This window comes from Peromyscus californicus, unplaced genomic scaffold (genome assembly GCF_007827085.1).
Source record: "Peromyscus californicus insignis strain IS unplaced genomic scaffold, ASM782708v3 Scaffold_16__1_contigs__length_79575227, whole genome shotgun sequence".
NCBI lineage: Eukaryota > Metazoa > Chordata > Mammalia > Rodentia > Cricetidae > Peromyscus > Peromyscus californicus.
Window position 1 is genome coordinate 71,901,498 of NW_026294458.1, and position 18,696 is coordinate 71,920,193.

At 49.1% G+C, this 18,696-nt stretch overlaps 1 protein-coding gene across 5 annotated transcripts in view; it reads left to right on the forward strand.

The window, feature by feature from the left end:
- Positions 1-3,710: 3,710 nt before the first annotated feature.
- Eva1c (eva-1 homolog C) overlaps positions 3,711-18,696 on the forward strand; it is a 73,279-nt gene continuing 58,293 nt past the window's right edge. For 2 of the 5 annotated variants that reach the window (XM_052741120.1, XM_052741121.1), the window contains exon 1: positions 3,711-4,245. In XM_052741120.1, the coding sequence (XP_052597080.1) occupies positions 4,086-4,245 (160 nt within the window). In that variant the 5' untranslated portion in view covers positions 3,711-4,085. The remainder of the gene's footprint in view (positions 4,246-18,696) is intronic. The other 3 variants (XM_052741119.1, XM_052741122.1, XM_052741117.1) reach the window with 3 other exon arrangements.

Here is an 18,696-nt window from a genome sequence, read left to right on the forward strand (position 1 = left end):
CTCTCTCTCACACACACACACACACACACACACACACACACCCATGTGAGCACACCCTCACCAAACACACACAACCTTTCCCATTCTTCCGCTGCTCTCCCCTCTCTGGGCTCTCTGGGCTCTCCTCATGACTCTCTCTCTAGAGCCACTGCTACTGTGAGATCTTAAAAACAGCTCCATTGAGAGAGATTTCACATACTAGAACTCACTTGTTTAAAATGTATAATCCACTGGCTTAAGGCATATTACATTATTAAGTTTTTAAAGCTATGATGCATTTATATAATAAAAATTTTTTTTTGTTTTAACTGTTTTCAGTTGTACAACTCGGTGCCTGTAATTATGCGGTTACCACAAATTCCAGAACTTGAAAAACAATCACCCCCAACAGAAGCTCAAGTACTCATTAAGCAGTAACTCCTGACCCGCCTCCCTCAGCTTCCCCTCCAGTCTGCATTCTGCCCTGTGACCCTGCTGGCCAAACTCCTCCTCCAAGTCAACTCATACTCCACTTGTCTGGTTAACTTCTCTCAGCATAATGTCTTCAGGGTTCATCCATGTTGCGGCACGTACCAGAACATCTCTCCTTTTTATTGCCAAATAATATTCTGCATTTTGTTTATCCCTTCCTCCATTGATGGGCACATGGATTGCTTCCACCTTCTGTCGACCTCACATAATGAATACTGGTGTGCAAGGATCTATTTCAGTCACTGATTTTGCTTCTCTGGGGTGCATACTCTCCAGCCCCCTCCCCCTTTTATCCGAGACATGATATCGCTGTGTACTTAAGCTGACTCAAACTTGCAATCCTCCTGCCTCAGCCTCCTAAGTGCTGGGATTGCAGGCGTGCCCCACCACATCCAGCTGGGCCAGCTGTGGACGCTTCCAGATTATTTGTGCCCAGTTCCCACAGGAATCTTTTTGACCCCGCAGTGTTGGGGATCAAACCCAGGGACTTGAACAGTCTAAGCAAATGCCACTGAGCTAACCTCTCAACTTTATCCATATGTTGGTAGAACATTTCTACCAACATATGCCAGCTCACACCACTTCTCTGTTCATAATCCTTTGCCAGTTTGACATAAAGATGCCCCTTGAGGTCTGAGAAGATGATTCTGTCCGTAAAGCATGAGTTGACCTCCAGAACCGACGTGATAAAAAAACATGGCAAGATAGATAGCTTGCAGTCCTAGCAGGGAGATAAAGACAAGTAGATCCAGGCACTTACTGGCCAGCCAGCTTAGCCTTCTTGGGGACTTCTAGGCCGGTGAGAGGCCCTGTCTCAAAAAGAAAAACAAGTGGATGGACCTGAGGAGTGACCCCCAAAATTGTCCTCTGGCCTCCTCATGTGTGCACACATGTGTACCCCACATACATACCCACTAAGCAAGGGGTTCAGAGAGACACTCTAATGCTGAGCCAGGCCTTTAGAACCTGAGCTGGGGCCTGCCAGAGTCTCCAAGGTTTCATACCCCCTTCCTCTGCTCTAGATGCCCCAGACTTCCCATCCTGCTCCGGAGCCATGCTCCTTTCAGATTTTAACCTTCAGGTCCCTCTTTCTCCCTTTAATATTTTATTGTCATTTATTTATGTGTGCATGTGTATGTATGCATAGAGTGAGACAGACAGAGGGATGTTGGATTCTCTGGAGTTATAGGCGGTTGTGATCTGCCAGATGTAGGTGTTGGGAATCGAACTCAGGTCCCCTGCAATAATAATAGTATGTGCTCTTAACCACTGAGCCATCTCTCCGGCGCAGGTTCCTCTTTCTAAAATGTTCACACACCTCCAAATCCCTAGGTCTTGCTAGCTTTATTAATAGTCATTCCTTCCTATCTTTTCCATCTATCTTATCATAGAAAATTTCCCTAATGTCCACAAACCCCTGCATCCCAGTCCCCTGTCACTCTTTTGTGCTCTTTCAGCCCCTTGTCTTTTATGACTTGGCGTGGATGGTCCAATGTCTTGTCCTCCCTGCTACAGTGATGACTCCTACGGACTGAACACCGCCTGTGTGTCTCAGGCTGTTTCACGCACATCTCCTGTAGTCCCTTATCACAAGCTGACAATGGAAGTATGGGGATCCAGTCACAGTGTCGGTGACGTCTGGAAACCACTACAGCCCCCAGAGTCATCCCTCAGGGAGCGTGGTGCTCCTGTGCCAGCATCTTCATGCCCTACCAAAGAACCTGGAGCACACTGGTAGCCAATCCATACCTAGATGAGGGGATAAGATGGAAGTACAGGAGGGACTCGAAGTTTGAGCACTCTTTTTTTCCCAGTGGTCTCTATGAGTTGAGCAACCTTACCTACTCTCCCAGCCTCAGTTTCCCCAATGTAAGATGTTCATGTTAAAGTTATGTCCCACGATTATTGAGGCTTTAAAAAAAAAGATTTATTCGTGTGTGTATGTGTGCCACATGTGCGAGGGTGTCTGTGGAGGCCAGACTAGGGCTTGGTGTCCCCTGGAGCAGAGAGATTCGGGGTGGTTGCAAGCTCCCAGCACAGGCTGCTGAGATCTGAACTTCCGTCTTCTATAAGAGCAGCATGCTCTTTTAACCGCTGAGCCGTCTCTCCAGCGCAAGGCTGTGCTCTTGTTTTAACATAATAATGTTTTGTTTTGTTTTAAGTTCAGCCTCGCACACTGGCTCCCTCTCCACAAACACTGATAGCTAGCATTTTCTTCCCATCCTCAGAATCCCAATTTGGCCGACCTAGCCCCGGCAGGATGTGTGGCTGTCCTCCTCCTTGGATTTCAGTGGTCCACCTCTGAGACAGTACCACGGGGAGGCAGAGCGTCCGCGTGCTCGGCTGGCCTGGCCTCACCCTGGCTGCTCTGCTCCGGGAGTCGAGGCGGAGCTGGAAGCCTGGCCCCGCCCTTGGGGCGCGTTATCTACGTTTCCGCGTCAGGCGCTGGGTGAACTTGGCAAGCCCTCCCGGCTGTGGATGGGGAACACTTTGTGCCCAGCGCCGGCCCGCTGGGCCCTCCTCCTTCCCGCCGGCGCCGCAGGGCCTGGACGCCTCCGCTGTCCCTAGGTCTGGGGTCTTTGGAACCCGAGTACCTTGCACCTGGACCGCAGCTCTGAACTCCCACGCCTCGTCCCCAGTGTAGTCACAGATCCCTTGGTCTACGGGAGTCCAAATGTGTGGACACCGCGCCTAGTCAAGGGGGTCATATAGATGCCGTGGCCCATTTTAAAACAAAGCTCAATTATAAGCGCGCAGCGGCTGTTTATTCCAGCCCAGCCTCTGATCCCCGAGGGCTGCTGTCAACTAGTACCCACAGGAAGCTCCACCCCGACAAAAAGAACCGAGCCCGGAGCCTAGGGACCTGCTTGAGACCCTCAGCTCGCTCAGGTCCAGACTACAAGAGCCTAGGCAGATCGCGGGATGGTGGGTAGGGGGTGGAGGACCCAGTCTCCCATTCTGTGTAATGGGACGCACTGCGTGCTTGGTGGCTGTACCTCAAGGGCTGAAGGTGGCAGGGATAGCAATGCCTCTATCTCCGGGACCCCCATCTTCCCACGGTCCCCGCTCCCCGCTGGCCAGGGCTGCACGCGCGGCGCTGACTCTAAAGTGCGTCACGGACGGCACCCGCCGTGCTGCTCCACCGGCCTGGGTGAGGTTGGCGCCGGGCCAGTGCAGGCTGGGCCAGCAGCGCCTGGGCCATCACCCCGCCTAGAGACCCGGGCGTGGAAAGCGCTGAAGTTGCGCAGCACCGGGATCGCAGCCGGGACACTCTCGGCTAGGGGCTCCGCGCCCCTGATCCGCCTCCGCAACCCTCCTGGGCACGAGGTGACACGCCCTCGGTTCCCTAGGCGCGCGGAGCCCGGGAGATTTCTTCAGGATCAACTGCGCGGCGGCCTCCCTGGGCTCCTTGCCCCGCCCCGGGTCTCCGCCCCCTCCCCTTTGGCTAGGGATCTTGGACCCGGAGGCGACCGCCTAAGAAGCTCGAGCAGCCTGGACCCGGAGGCGGGCTGGGGGCCGCGGAGCCGCTGGCCACCGACTCTCCCCGCCATGTGACTCGATCCTCCTGCCTGCGATCCCAGTGCCAGCGCCCGCGCCCTGCCGCGCTGCGCATCATGCTCTTGCCGGGACACCCGCGCCCGCCGCCCGCGCCCCAACCCGCGCAGAATCCCGGCCTCCGCAGGCAGGTAGAGCCTCCCGGGCAGCTCCTGAGCCTCTTCTACTGCACGGTCCTGGTGTGCTCCAAAGAGACCTCCGCGCTCACCGATTTCTCCGGTAAGAGCTCTCTTGCTTGCCATGAGCCCGCGTTCCCGTCGGTTACCCAGGTGAGAAGTAGGCAGGGGCCGCCTCTGTAGGGGGCACGTCCTGGATGGATTAAAGTTCAAGTGGACTCCATAAGCAGTTTTCTTGCCTGGTGGGAGTTTAGGTGATGGTATCAGGGGAGCCGTCTCTTCCTAACGATGGACCTGTAAGATATTTCGAGGTTTTCCGCGGTGCTCTTGACCTTTGTTAGTTTCCTGGACATCAGCCGCACAGCCCTGACCTTCATGTGTTCACTAGAGGATCCCTAAATTGAGCCCGGTACCACGCCCAGCTCTGGGAGATAACCGTGTTCTGGACGAACAGTTGCGCTTGGCTGGCCACCCACACGATAAGGGTGCGTCCAGCCAGACTCCAGGGTACCCATGTAAGGAGACTAGCCCAGGGCACACTGGACCTAAAGTCCAAGCCAGTCCCTAGGGAGGGAGCCTAGGAAGATTGGAGGTCTGGTGGAGATGCCTTGAGAGACTCATAAGAACTGACACCAGAGAATACACAGAGGCATGACTTTATAGCAAAAGGTGCCAGCACCCACCAAACACACACACACACACACACACACACACACACACACACACACACACACACACACACACACACTGACCTCCTCCTGCCAAATCAAAGATCTTTGGCGAACTCCTACCCCAACCCTGGCAAAAGATCTTAGCAAGGTGTGAGGCAGCAGGTGGCAGGTGTAGGGAAGGTTTTTAGAAGGTAACAAATGTCTACAGCTGTTAACAGCCCTGAGTCTCCATAGGCTCAGCAGCTTTCTCCATCATTCCCAGGGTGCATCACCTCTGTGCCTCTCACTCCCCTCTCTCTCAGGACCTTCTGCCCAGCTTAGGCTGGGCACAGACACTAACAAGCCCCTTGCTGCAGGGTTTTTCCCCTTTGTTCTTCAGTGTGATTGTGGTAAACAGAGTCACCCCTCTGTTCTGCGTGCACGACAGACTACCAGGCAAAGAAACGGGAAGACCAGACTTGAGTTAGGTTTCTGGTTTGCTTACAGAGAATGTCATTCATTGTTAGCTGAGAGCCCTTAGCTCAGAGGTTCTTTGCCTAGAATATTTAATATCAAGGCAGTGTTCCTGCCTGGCCAAGGAAGCCAAGATATGCCTGTTTGGCAAGCTCACCAAGGCCCTTAAAAACAAGCCGCAGAGAATCAAAACTCAGGTCAATGTGCTGGGGAAATGCATCGGGTTTTTTTTTCCAAGCACTATTGACTTTTTTCTTTTTCTGTAACAGAACTTTCTTGGCTTCCAGAAACATTCTGCATCATTTGCTGATTTAAGCTAGAGTGAGCAGCTCTTTTTTTTTTTTTTTTTTTTTTTTTTTAGCCACCGTCTTGCCCTGATTATTGTAAGGAAAAAATTAAAAGCTGAACCCCCCCACCTTCACCCCACTTTAGTGACATCACTGCAACTGAACAAATATTGCTTTAGGCAAATTGCAATGGAACTCCCTCAACCCCCCCCCCCCACCACCACCACCAATGACAGACTTTCCGAGTTTGTTTCTGGAGGGAAGCAGTTGTAGTCCTGACAGCGTGCAGGCTGTCACACAAGTCTGGAGATGAACTGTGCATAGTAAACGGCATACAGCAGATCTAAGCTGTAAACAGGGAGGCACCATCCTGTGAGAAGCAGGTGCTTGTCCGGAGGTCCCTAAGTCCTGAGATGGATGAATGCCCCCTCCCCCGCTGTTTCCCAGGAGATGTGGGGGGGGGGGTCTCTAACTCAGAGTCAGCGGCAGGTGGTGGCATTGTCTGGTCACCTCACCTTCCCTCTTTGCTGTCTACAGACTGTAAGGAAACACATGGAACTCTCTTCCCAAGCCATAGGCACTCTCAGGTTTAAACCCGAGTTCTGTATAATGTGGGATGGGGAGACCTCCAAAAGATCTCAGAGGGAAAGAGAGGTGAAGTCTTCCGACGATGGCCCGTTCAGCTTTAAACTGAAGCCAACCCTCCAACCATGCAACAGAGGGAAAACCCTAAGCTCCCAAATGGACAGTTTGAGTGTCCAGTTGAGTGTGTTGGCCTCACTGATTGATTTCCTGTGGCCTCCAAGGGTACTGCCTGCTTTCCTGGGGACAGGCAGGCCTGTTCCCTTTCATGAGTTTGGCAAGTGTGTAGGAGGGGAACAGAAATAGTGGGTTCTCCCCTGCGGAGCCATACCACAATAGCCCCGAGCTAGGGAGCATGTTTGACAATACAGACACTTGTTTTCTAAACCAGAGAAACATCAAAAAGGTGTGGAGGAGAGAGGGAGTTCAGGACCCCCCCCCCCCCATTACCTCCCCTTTCGAAGAAGAACAGAGAATGTGTCCATGTGAAAGAAAGTCCTAACATGCTGTGGGCCCCCATCGGAGGGGCCCCGTCAGAGTCATACAGTGCAGAACATTCCTGCAGTTTCAGAACATTACTTAATGTCTCCCCCCCTTGCAGCTCTTTCCCAGGCTATTGCCTGAGGCCGTCAGCTGGTGTCATTTTTCCTGGGTCATTGATTTTTTTTTTCCCCTTGCCCTGGAGATTCTAGCATCAGATCTCTTAATAATCCAAAGGCTGCATGGCGGCCCTTTCTCCCACTCTGTGCTTGTGACTTGGGCTAATCATCCCCAAGCCTGCTGAGGCCCAGGCTCCCTGGTACCCTCTTCTCTCTGAAAATTTTGGGTTTCCAGGAAGGCTGGCTTCACTGCATTAAAAATGTATCCCAGGAGAGACACGATGGCTCAGTGGGTAGAGGCACTTGCCACCAAGTCTGATGACCTGAGTTTGATATCTGGATCCACACGGCTGAAGGAGTCTTTAGTCCCAGCACTCGGGCAGCAGAGGCAGGCGGACCTCTGAGTTTGAGGTCAGCGTGGTCTACAGAGTGAGTTCCAGGACAGCCAGGGCTATGTAGATAAACCCTGTCTTGAAAAAACAAACAACAAACAACAACAACAAAACAAAAAAAGAACACAGGCTGCTCTTTCACAGGACTCGGGCTCGGTTTCCAGCACCTACATGTTATAACTCCAGTTCCAGAGTATCCAATGCACTCTTCTAGTCTCCTCAAGAGTCAGACATGCATGTGGTACATGTACATATAAGTAGGCAAACACACACACACACATACACATAATGTTTTAAAAAAGTCTTTTTAAAGCTCTCAAATAAAGAAAAAAAATTGAAATGAATACTTATTTAAAGAAACAGTTTGAGAGGCTGGGCCCCTGTGCTTGGCTTACAGGCCACTGACTTCTCACCTATGTGTCCATCCTTCTGTGTCTGTCTGTGTCTTCATGGCCTCTTCTAAGGCCAACAATCGGATTGGGTCAGGGCCCACATGAATGCCTTTATCTTAACTTAACCTCCCATTTAAAGACTGCGCCTCCAAGTACACTCCCAGTCTAATGTGAATCTAGGTGACACACAAATCCATCTGTAACACAGGTCATCTGCAACCCAACATACAGGCCTGACTGGATGCTCCATCGTAGCCGGAAGTTTCTCCTGTCCTGCCCGGCCCCACAGTCCGGACGAATCTCTACCACTCAAGGTCCCACAGCCGCTTATAAAATAGTCACTCTGAGGCTTAATATTAATTATAAATTGTTTGGCCTATGGCTCAGGCTTCTTGCTAGCTTATAACTTATAACTCAACCCATTCCTATTAACGTATGTTTTGCCGTGTGGCCCGAGGCTGTGCCGTTACTGATCTGGTGACATGTTGCTCCTTGGGTGGGCTCGAGTCTCCCTGACTCTGCCCTTCTTCTCTGTGTATCTCCATTTGAATTTTCGGCCTGGTTCTTATCCTGCCTTACCATAGGCCAAAGCAGCTTAATTTATTAACCAATGGGAGCAACATATATTCACAGCACACAGAAAGACATCCCACAGCACTCCATGTTCCACTGGCCAGAATTTCAGGATGTGATACAGTGGATATTAGGAGCCAAGTCCTGGAAAGGGACGGGGCACACATAGTTGTCCGTTTTCAGGAAGCTAAATTTTCCTATTTTGCACCCAGACAAACAAGGTGTAACCCTAGAAGTGTATAGAATGACCTGGGGAACTAAATGCATGGTGTTGAGCTGTATTCCAGGGTTTCTGACTGAAATGACCTGCAGACATGCAGGCACTGGGTTCTCCTATGGTTTCCTGGGCAATCCCAAGGTGCAATCAGTTCCGAGGCACAGTGCCAGTGGTCACAGGACAGAGCTACCTCCCGTTCATGTATCAGCCCACCCAGAGGATGACTGACTGGGGTCCCCTTCCTCATTAGCCCAAGGTGCACCACCAGGGAGACCAAACCTGAGTTTCTCCAGCCACCGCCCAACACCTACATGCACACACACACACACACACACACACACACACACACACACGTACACACACCCCGTCTGCATTTTATTATTCCTCGGTTATATTGTCCTTTTACCTAGGAGTTATTGTCACTTAAAAAAAAAAATGTTATGGCGTGAAAAGCCAGCTCATGCCAGAAGAAAAACAAGCTGAATGTCTGAAGTTGTCTGGCTCTCATGGAGAAAGAGAGGAAGAACAGGGGTCTCAAACTGCCCGGCTGTTTCCGTGGAAAGCAGCAGCATCTGAAAAATGCCCCCCCCAGCCCCTGCTGCGGCAAAGAGTTGTCTCGGCTCACAAGTGCGCCGTTATTGATGGCCGTGGTCTCCCAGGTGCTGTGTTGGAAAGGGCAGCCTAGCAGCAGTCCTAGGGAGGAGGCAGCAAGAAAGAATGGAATTAATTGAGCCCAGTGTCATTTGACGTCAGCCCTGTAGCAGCCCCTGGTGAGTAGTGGTCTCATTTACAGACAAGAACTTGGCCTTGGATAGGGCAACTAACCTGCTCAAAATGCCCCAGTTAGCAGAACAAGAGCTACCTCCAGCACTGAACTGGGGCTAGCCTAGGGGACTCGGGCTTTGATGGTGTCAGGAGCAGGACAACAAGAATACATCTACAATTTGCCCGGTCTTTCTAGACGGTTCCCGGAGTGACCACTGCTGTCTCAGGTGTCTACTGGGGAGACACAGCTTCTCACCACAGTGGTCACAAAGAGGGCTGTGGTTATGGGAGATACACACAGTTGTTCGGTCATCTCTCAGTGTCTCCTGAGGAGTGATTCAAGGACCCCCGTGGACATCAAATGCTCCTTTCTATATGAATTTCTATATAAATTGTCTGAGTATAAACTGCACAGTTCCCATTGTGGGCTTTCAGCCACCGCTTACCATACCCAAAACAGCTTGAGCTCTAGGCAGACTGTTGTTTATATTGTTTAGAGAATGGTCACAAGAAAAAGGAATTTGTACCCATTCAGAACAGGCACACACAATGTGTGTGTGTGTGTGTGTGTGTGTGTGTGTGTGTGTGTGTGTGTGTGTGTGTGTGTGTGTAGTTTTGAGAAAGAGTCTCACGTAGCTCAACTTGCCTCAAACTCACTATGAAGCCAGCTGAAGATGTCATTGAACTCCTTATGTTTTTTGCCTCCTGAGTGCCGAGATTACAAGCATACACCACCAGAATTAGCTTCAGGTGTAACTGAAGGCCAGGCATTGTGGTGCACACCTTTATTCCTAGTGCTCAGGAGCAGAAGCAGGCAGACTTCTTTGAGTTTGAGGTCAGCCTGGTCTACATAGTGAGTTCTTGGCCAGCCAGAGCTCGATTACAAGCAAACAAACAAATTTTTTATCTGCAGTATGTTGAATCCTTCAGTATTTCCCATGCTTATGGAGGGCAGGTGATATTTGCTGCTCCATTCTGAAAAAAAAAGAGACATTTTTGTTTATAATTGGCATTCACATTGACAGTTGAAGAGTGTATAATTTATAGATAAATATACACATATTAGAGGTGTGTTCTCACAATGTTTTGATTGGTGGGTCATGATTATAAAATGTGGAGGTCACTGATCTTCCCTCCCATCCTGTCAGCTTTAGCATCCTTGAAAAGGGACCAGTTGAAGGATAACAAGACATCTGCCCCCCGACCCATCGTGCATCTTCCTGCTTGCTTTGCCTGATTCTTCCCAGCTGTCAGGACTTGAGCCCAGCACTCACCTGGTTTCAGAAGTCCACACACTTACCATTTGAGCAAAGGAATGGCTCAGGAAAGCAGGACAAAGGTTCTTTGAGCTTTTGAGGGGCTGTTAACTGTTTAAATGAGGCTGGTGTGTCTGTGTCATTTGGTAAGGAAGTATGGCTTAGGGGCATAGATCACAGAGTGGCTGAGAGTGTTAAGACTGTAGCACTACAAGGAGATGCCCACATGGAAGAGACTGGCCCAGTTATCCTCCCCTCAGAAGGGGAGCCAGTTGATGGTCCCTGGGTGTGGCCATCTCCAGTTAAAACTCTGGCCTAGCCCAGGCAGTGGCCTCCTCCCTTGGCTCCCCTCAGCACAGGTGAGTGACACTGATGGGTTAAGAGCACTTTCGTATCCGATGAGAAGCAAATCAGAAACCTCTACTTCAGATGCTGTTCCAAGAGTTTCAGGTTCACCGCTCACTGACTCTTCCTGACTTTCATGTCAATGTGATGATATATAATGCTTAGGGGTTTTAATCTAGGCAGTGTTCTAATATCAAGGGAAGAAAATAATATCAATAAATTCCAGTGGTTTAAAGCAACTCCACCTTGGTAATGTCCATTGCTTATTTTACCAGAGCCTAATCTTTCCCAGGACTTAACACGTATTTCTTATAACATGTCCTACCTGGAAAAAATGAGTACACAGATGCTCCCTATGTGGAAACATCAGCAACACAGGTCACTCAAGCGTCATATGAACACACACACACACACACACACACACACACACACACACACACACTTTAATTAAAAAGACTCATATAGGTGAATTCTGCTGATTATGAACACACAATTGAAAACCACATTATACAAGCAGTACTCAGCAGTAGCAACAGCGCTCTCAAGAAGCGAAGGAGGGAATCCCCCAAATGAGAAAAGAACGAAGTCCACCATGAAAAACAATGTCCCACTGAAGGAAAGCCAGATGCAGCTACTGACATGAAGAAAACACTGAGTGAGATGAACATCTTTGTCGACAGGGCAGTGAGTGGATTAGACACCGCCAAAGACAGAAACCGTGACACGGAAATACTGGAGAAATTATTCAGGATGAAGCAGATAGGATAAAGGCTTAGAAAAAATCTACAGAAAATGGTAAGAAAATCGATCCGCATACGGGATGGAAGGGAAAGTTAACACACGCACGCACGCACGCACGCACGCACGCACGCACGCACGCACAGGTAAATTCTTCAGAGAGAAAATGCAAAAGAAGCAACACTCATCATAGACTCACGGAGTCGGTTTTCCGGAATTGCTGAAAGATTGTTTTTAAGCATCTCAAGTAAAGCAATTCGCAGATGTCAAACCTGTAAACTACTAAAAACAAGCAAACCGAGGGGAAAATAGTATCTATAAAGTGTCCCCATCAACACACTGGGAGACAGAGACAGGGAGATAAATCGCTGTGCTTCGGAGGAAATGAAAATCTAAACAGCCCTCAGCCTAGAACTATAGCTACGTCCAACTATTTACAAAGATGAGTATGGAAAGAAGACACTTTGACCAGTGATAAATCTTCCCTAAAAGAACTACAGGACGTTCTTGGTGGAGGACATTAAGTCTAGAAGGCCGGAGAAAGGAACAATGATGATCTCGGGATCCGTACAACGTCCAATTCACTTTTCTCACATTCCCCGCTCTGTCTTCACATTTAAGAGTGGTGTCTTAGTTACTGTCCTGGTGCCGAGAGGAGACGCCGTAGCCAAGGCAATTATGGAAGGAAGCGGTTCATGGGAGGTTTGATTACAGTTTCAGAGGGTTGGTTAGTCCGTTATCATCGTGGCAGTGGGGAGCACAGTGGCATGCAGGCATGGCATGGTGCTGGAGAAGCAGCTGAGAGCTTTACATCCACAGGCAGCAGGCAGGGGATGGGGGAGACTGGCATGACTTTTGAAACCTCAAAGCCCACCCCACAGTGACACGCCTCCTCCTAAAGGGCACACCTCCTAATCCTTCTCAAATAGATTATCAACTGGGGCCTAAACATGCAAATATCTGAGCCAATGGGGGCCATTTTCATTCAAACCACAAGAGGCATCCCTCCTCCTGATCCTTCTCCTTCTCCTTCTCCTTCTCCTTCTTCTTCTTCTTTGACAAAGTCTCATGAAATAGACCTATTGGCCTGGAACTCATTGTGCAGACTAGCCTGGCCTCACAGACATCTGCCTGCCTCTGTCTCCCAAGTACTGAACTGTGTGCACCATGCTGACTTGCATGTCTTTATCTTAAGAGTGATGTTCTTTTCAGTATCTTTTTTTTTTTTTTTTTTTTTTTTTACTCCAAGTGCTGGGTATTAAACCCAGGACTTCATACACACCAGACAGGTACCCCACCGCTGAACTGCATCCCTAGTCAAGATATCTTGTTCTTTTGTCTGGGTTCATGCCATCCTTTCTTGGCCAACTTGAGCTCCTCCACTCACTGGAAGCCTGAGACACTCACATCCCCTCCCCAGATGAGCCTCAGTCCCAAGGCATCCCGTGGTAGAGGAAAAGGAACATTCTAAAGTCTCTCAGGACCAGATTCCAGGTCTGATCCATGACCACTATGATGAGCTGATCTTGTCCTGTCTTGTTTTCACTGGACCCGTGGACATACAGGTCATAAGGGAGGAGTTTGAGGATAGATAATAGAATAGCCAGGCCATACACTCTAAAATAATAACCAATGCACAGAGCTAGAACCGAGTGTTTAATATTGTGCCCACAGACCTGGCAGACGGCTATGCACAGATTTTACATTTTCATACGTGTCTGACTCACACTGTCTCCAACACCTGTACCCGTAGAGGACTCAGGCCCCAACCCTGAACTTTCTCTGCATTAACAAATTCATTAACAAATGAATCGGTGCTTGGGGCTGGTAGTTTCCAAACACAGAGCCACCACGTAAGTCCAGGCAACCAGGCAGCATTGAAATTCACAACTTGGGCTGCTGAATCCGAAGCATGTTTGCGAATGGTCTGATTTCATGCGTGCCTCGGATGTCCCATGAATACAAATGGCCTCATTTGGGGTCAGGGGAACCGGGAGGAAGAAATCGAAGAAAGATCTCCGAAACAAATCTTGAATTCGGATGAGTATAATGGAGCGTGAGCCCATTCGAGTCTATCAGCATTCCTTTGATGATTACAAACGAGTCCCCTTTCCCCGGCAATGTGGGGAGTAATCTGGGTAAAATAACCCTTTTTGTCCGCCAAGGCCCGTGTGCTGCTCCCCGTGACAGCTGTCAGAGTAGTGTTTCAGAGGCTAAGGGGCGCTCACCAGGCCACCGAGCCATCCCTTTACTTAGAAAACTTTTCATGTTTGGCCTCTTCTAAACTTCTCAGGCTGGAAACTATAAATCATTATACTGTCCCCAGGAACAAGAGACCTGTCACTGAGCCCCCCACCCTCTCCCCTCCCTCGCCTGTTGGACGGAAGACAGGTGGAAATGAGAATGAATGATCTTATCTAGAAAGCCAATTTGTACAGCCACTGAGGGATCTACTTTAAGAAATGCAGGCGATGTGGCGGCCCCTTCCCATTAGGAAAAAAAAGAAAAAAAAGAACCCTGCAAGTTCATGCTTCCTTTGGTCTCTTTGGTTGTGAAACACCAGGGATGGTCAGTGGCAACACTGCTTTCTGTGTTTCTGAGGCTCAGATAACTAAACACTCTTCCAAAGCATATGATCAAAATGACCCATGGTTGGGTCAGACTGGAGGCGGGAGCCCCCTCCCCAGCCTTGGAAGGAGGGGCGATGCTGCAGGCCCCTCTGATCTTGTTTCTCTGATCTGTCTGACCTCTTCCACTTCCAGGGTCGAGGTCAGAGGTCCTCCTGTTCTGATTCCATCTTTTACTTGACTCGGAGCCCCACAGTTGTCTGCCTCTTTGAGGTGGTTTAAATACGAAACGTCGCTGGGCGGTGATGGCGCACACCTTTAATCCCAGCACTCAGGAAGCAGAGGCAGGTGGATCTCTGTGAGTTCCAGGCCAGCCTGGTCTATGGATCGAGTTCCAGGACAGGCTCTAAAGTTACACAGAGAAACCCTGTCTTGAAAAACACCCCCAAAAAAGAATCAAAGAAATGTCTCCCATGGACTCACGTGTTTGAGTGCTTGATTTCAGTTGGTGGTGGTGTTTGGGAGGTTTAGGAAGTGTGGCCTTGCTAGAGGAAGGGTGTCACTAATGGCGGACTTTGAGAGTTTATAACCGTACCTCACTTCTAGTTCCTGCTCTGCTTCATATAAGTGGTTGAAGATGAGGTCTCTCATCTTCATGTTTTTGCCGACTTGCATGCCTCCCTGCCATAATGGACTCTTACCCTCTCCCCACCCCCACCCCCCACTCACCCCCCCCCCCCTCGACAACCATAAGCCAAAATAAACTGTTTCTTTCATAAGTTGCTGTTTGGTCATAGAGTTTTACCACAGCAACAGAAAGTAACTAATACAGCCCTTAAAAGCATAAACCAATCCCGTGAGGCTGAAGGGCCCTTGTCTAGGGCCTCTGTGTTTCTGTGTTCTCACAGAAGGTTGCTTGAGATCATCAGCATTCACCAGAGTGCCTCAAGGTCACACAGCCAGTGTCTACCTACCCAGGGAAAGTGTGACTCCCCTCAAAGGGTTAATGAAAACCGGAATGATTTTGCATCTAAGTAATGTTTGGCAGTGCCCAGATTTATAGTTTTGAGGGGTGCTAGTGGAGCTGAGTCTGGTCACCTGAGGATGCTGCTAAGCATCTTCCCATGCACAAGGCCACTGCAGCGATGAGGAGTCACCTTTGCTGAGGCAGAGGAAGCTGGAGAAGCCCAGTAGAGTTGACCCTGTCTCCTTCACACTCTGGTGGAACTTGAAGAAATTAAAACACTTCATTCTTTTCACATTATTATTTTTTCCTGTGTGTGAACCCATGTGTGCGCTATGCATGGGAAGGTCGGAGGACAGTGGTCAGAGGACAGTCTGGGGGACCGGGATCTTTCTGCCGTGTAGGTCCTGGGAGTTGAACAGACTTGGTTGCAGGTGCCTTTGTCTGCTAAGCCATTTTGCCAGCCCTTAAAACACCAAGAGTTTCAAGATGCGGACAGCTCATGTCCTGAAGCCCAGCTTGCCTTCTCAGAGTAGGGGACTCTCCAGTTCCTCCAAACTGGGGAGATGACAATCCCTCTATTATGGTGCTTCTCCACCCCGCCCAGGTGGGTTTTACTCGGTTCTTTCCTCTAAGGGGCTAGCTTGTGTCTTTGGGCCCTTTTCCCTCCTTATTTCAAGCTGAGCCCTTGGCCGCCAGCAGGTGCCAGCTACAATGTTGCACTGGAGAGACGTCCTGGCTTGAAGTCTCTGCTTGCTCGAAGCTTGAGCAAGGATGAGTTTGCAACACACACACCTCAGTTATCTTGGGATCTCAGGCACGTTGGGTTTAATTTGATCAGAATCTTAAAAGGGAAGAGGGAGAGGAAGTCATACAGACCACGTGGAGATCTGCGTTGCCCTGGCATCTCCTTGTGGGCTTCCTTCCCCTTCCCTGCAGTCATCCCTCCTGTCCCTCTGCCCACAGCCACACCCACCTCCGCACACCCACGTGCAGACAGCCCCTGGCACTCACACACAAGCACGTTGCTTTTAAGCAGCCGTGTCTTCCCTGTGCTGCGTGTCACACACTTACTAGGACCCATGTGGAGCTCACGTGGCCTGGAGCTAAGTGACACTGTGGGCCCACCCTGAGGAGAGGTGAGGCCACCACCACCACCTCCCACCCAGAGGCTGCAAGACCTCAGGGTGGTCCCCACTTTCCGGCCAGGCTCTCTCCTCTCACCTCATTTATAGACAAGTCACAACGCCACTCAGAATATTTCCTTCTCTCTGACACAGAAAATCTACTATTGTTTCCAAGAGAGCGAGTAGGGACACTGGCAGGAACGGGTGTGCAGTATTTGAACAGCTTCGTGACTCAGTCCATCTGAATTTCCAAGCATTTTAAGAGCTTTGTCCAAAAAGGAAAGAAAAAAAAAAGGTCTATTGTATGGTTCTTGGCACTGAAGAAAATAGTGAGCCTGTTAGAACTCTGTTTCAGATGTGATTTTCAAGTGGGTGATGTAGGAATGCTGTCCCACGGCGAGGGCTTTGCTCTTTTTCTGATTCCTGTTCATTCAGGCGAGGGCTTTGCTCTTTTTCTGATTCCTGTTCATTCAGGGGCCCTGGAACTCAAGTTTTCAGAAGCAACTCTTGTTGACATTGAAACATCTTTTCCTGTGATTCCCTCTTAATAAAAAAGGCATCCTGTCCTCAGGCAAAGATCAGGATGTCTTTTCGATGAGTGTGGGTCACTGAATAGAAAGAAAAACACCCTTGAGTGTGTATCCAATATCTATTTTATGTATTATATAAAGTGTAGTCCCTTCTTAGCAACCTTCCTCAGACCCCAAACTCTGAGGGCACTCACGTTCCTTCTGTAATGTGCCACGGGCTTTGCGTGTGACCTGCACACCCCCTCCCATGTGTATACACACCCTCCCACTTATTTCTAGACAACTTAACAACATACAGTACAACGGAATGCTGTGCACAAAGCTGATACACTGTATTATCTGGGAGCTAATGACAAGGATATGAGTCTGTAATATTCAGTACAGACACTGTTTTCCCCCAAGTGTTTCCATGCACGGTTGGATGAGTTCATGGGCGTGGGATCCATGGTTACAGAGGCCGGCTGCATACATTTTCAGAGCTGGGTCTTGTACAACTCTACTTCTTTTTTTCCCCCTCAATGCCATTTGAGAAGGTAGAGAGCTTACTGAACTTCCCCGACACCTCATATATTCAGTGTTCACTTCTGGGTATAGATGTCATAAAAATGAGCAAGGAAAATTGAGTGTTAAACCTACTCTTCCTTTCTCTGCTTCCCTGGATTTGAATAGTGAATGGTGATTTTTTTTAACATACACACATTTTATGAGTACACATGTGGCCTCCCTCTGTTCTGTCTTTTCCTGTTATTAATTGTTATGTGCAAAGAATGGGTCCCTCTGAACCATGATGAACTGATGCCACTCTGGCTGGGGAACCTTGACGGAGTGTGACCAATGGTCTATCCTCCTGATAGGAGTGACTGTCTACTCATTTGAGTTCTCTGTCTAGTGCCACACATCCCTAGCAAAACAACTTGGATGTCCTTCTTTCTGGCTTCCAGAAAGTTCCTTATAACTCTGAAGAAGGTTGTTTTGTTTTGTTTCTACAATAAGAAATGTAACATGGTGTCATGTGGAGAACCCATGCTACAACAAGAATTGCTCTGGATTGATTCTCATATAAAATAAGACCCTGGACAAGATGAGTTTCTGGAAACAGACACATACAACCCTCCTAGCCCAGGTCATTTGCTGCAAGACAGGCTTGACCAAAAGAAACATCTCAGAACATTACTCCCATGTAAGCAGATAAAATGAGTGAGAAACTTGTGTCTGTATGAGATGTTCAGTAGTGCTCTACACACCAACCCAACAAGTCTGGAATGTGACTTGTTACTGATAAAAGCCAACTCTGTGCCATTTGCCTTCACTGCCCACGTATTTTCTCTCTGTGAGAAGGTAAATTATTAGGTAGGGCTTAGGCAGACTGATGTACTAATTGAGAGCTTTACTTTAAAGAATGTTAAGTGTTTGCGACTCGGTCTCACAGACTGGGATAAAATTGCAGTGCTTGGAGGTAGGTTGCCCATTAGTATAATTATCATTATTATTCTTCTTCAAGCAAGTGGTGAGAAATGAGTACAGTCTGACACTCTCTGCACTTCGGTGGACTGGGAGCAAGAGTGACTTTACTATGGTTAGGGAGGGCTGAGAACCACAGGGGAGTTCCACAGAACAGTCAAAGCCCGGGCTTATTTCACCACCAACTCAATCCTTTACTAAACCTGGACCTTGATAAAACTATCGCCAAGGAAATCACACGTTAGAATGGACCTGGCCAACAGAGATACAATACAACCTGAATATGGAAAATTAAATATCGTAATGGCCCCTTTAGGGAAAGCAAGTAAGGAAGGGAGGTGAAGTGACCATCCACAGTAAATGTCACTTAACTCGGTGTACATCAGACAGCGTCATTTCAGCATGAATTGTGCACCTGTTCATACAGTGTGCCTGTTCGTGGGGCACATACGTGGGGGTCAGAGGGTAACCTCGATGGTGGTCCTTGCCTCCCATAAGGGTCTCTCTAGCTGTTTGTGGCTCTGCACACCAGGCTAGTTGGCTCCCAGAATTCTCCTGTTTCTATACTATAGGACCTCGCACCATAGGACTGCTGGGATTACAGGCATGTGCTACCACTCTGACTTTTACAGGGC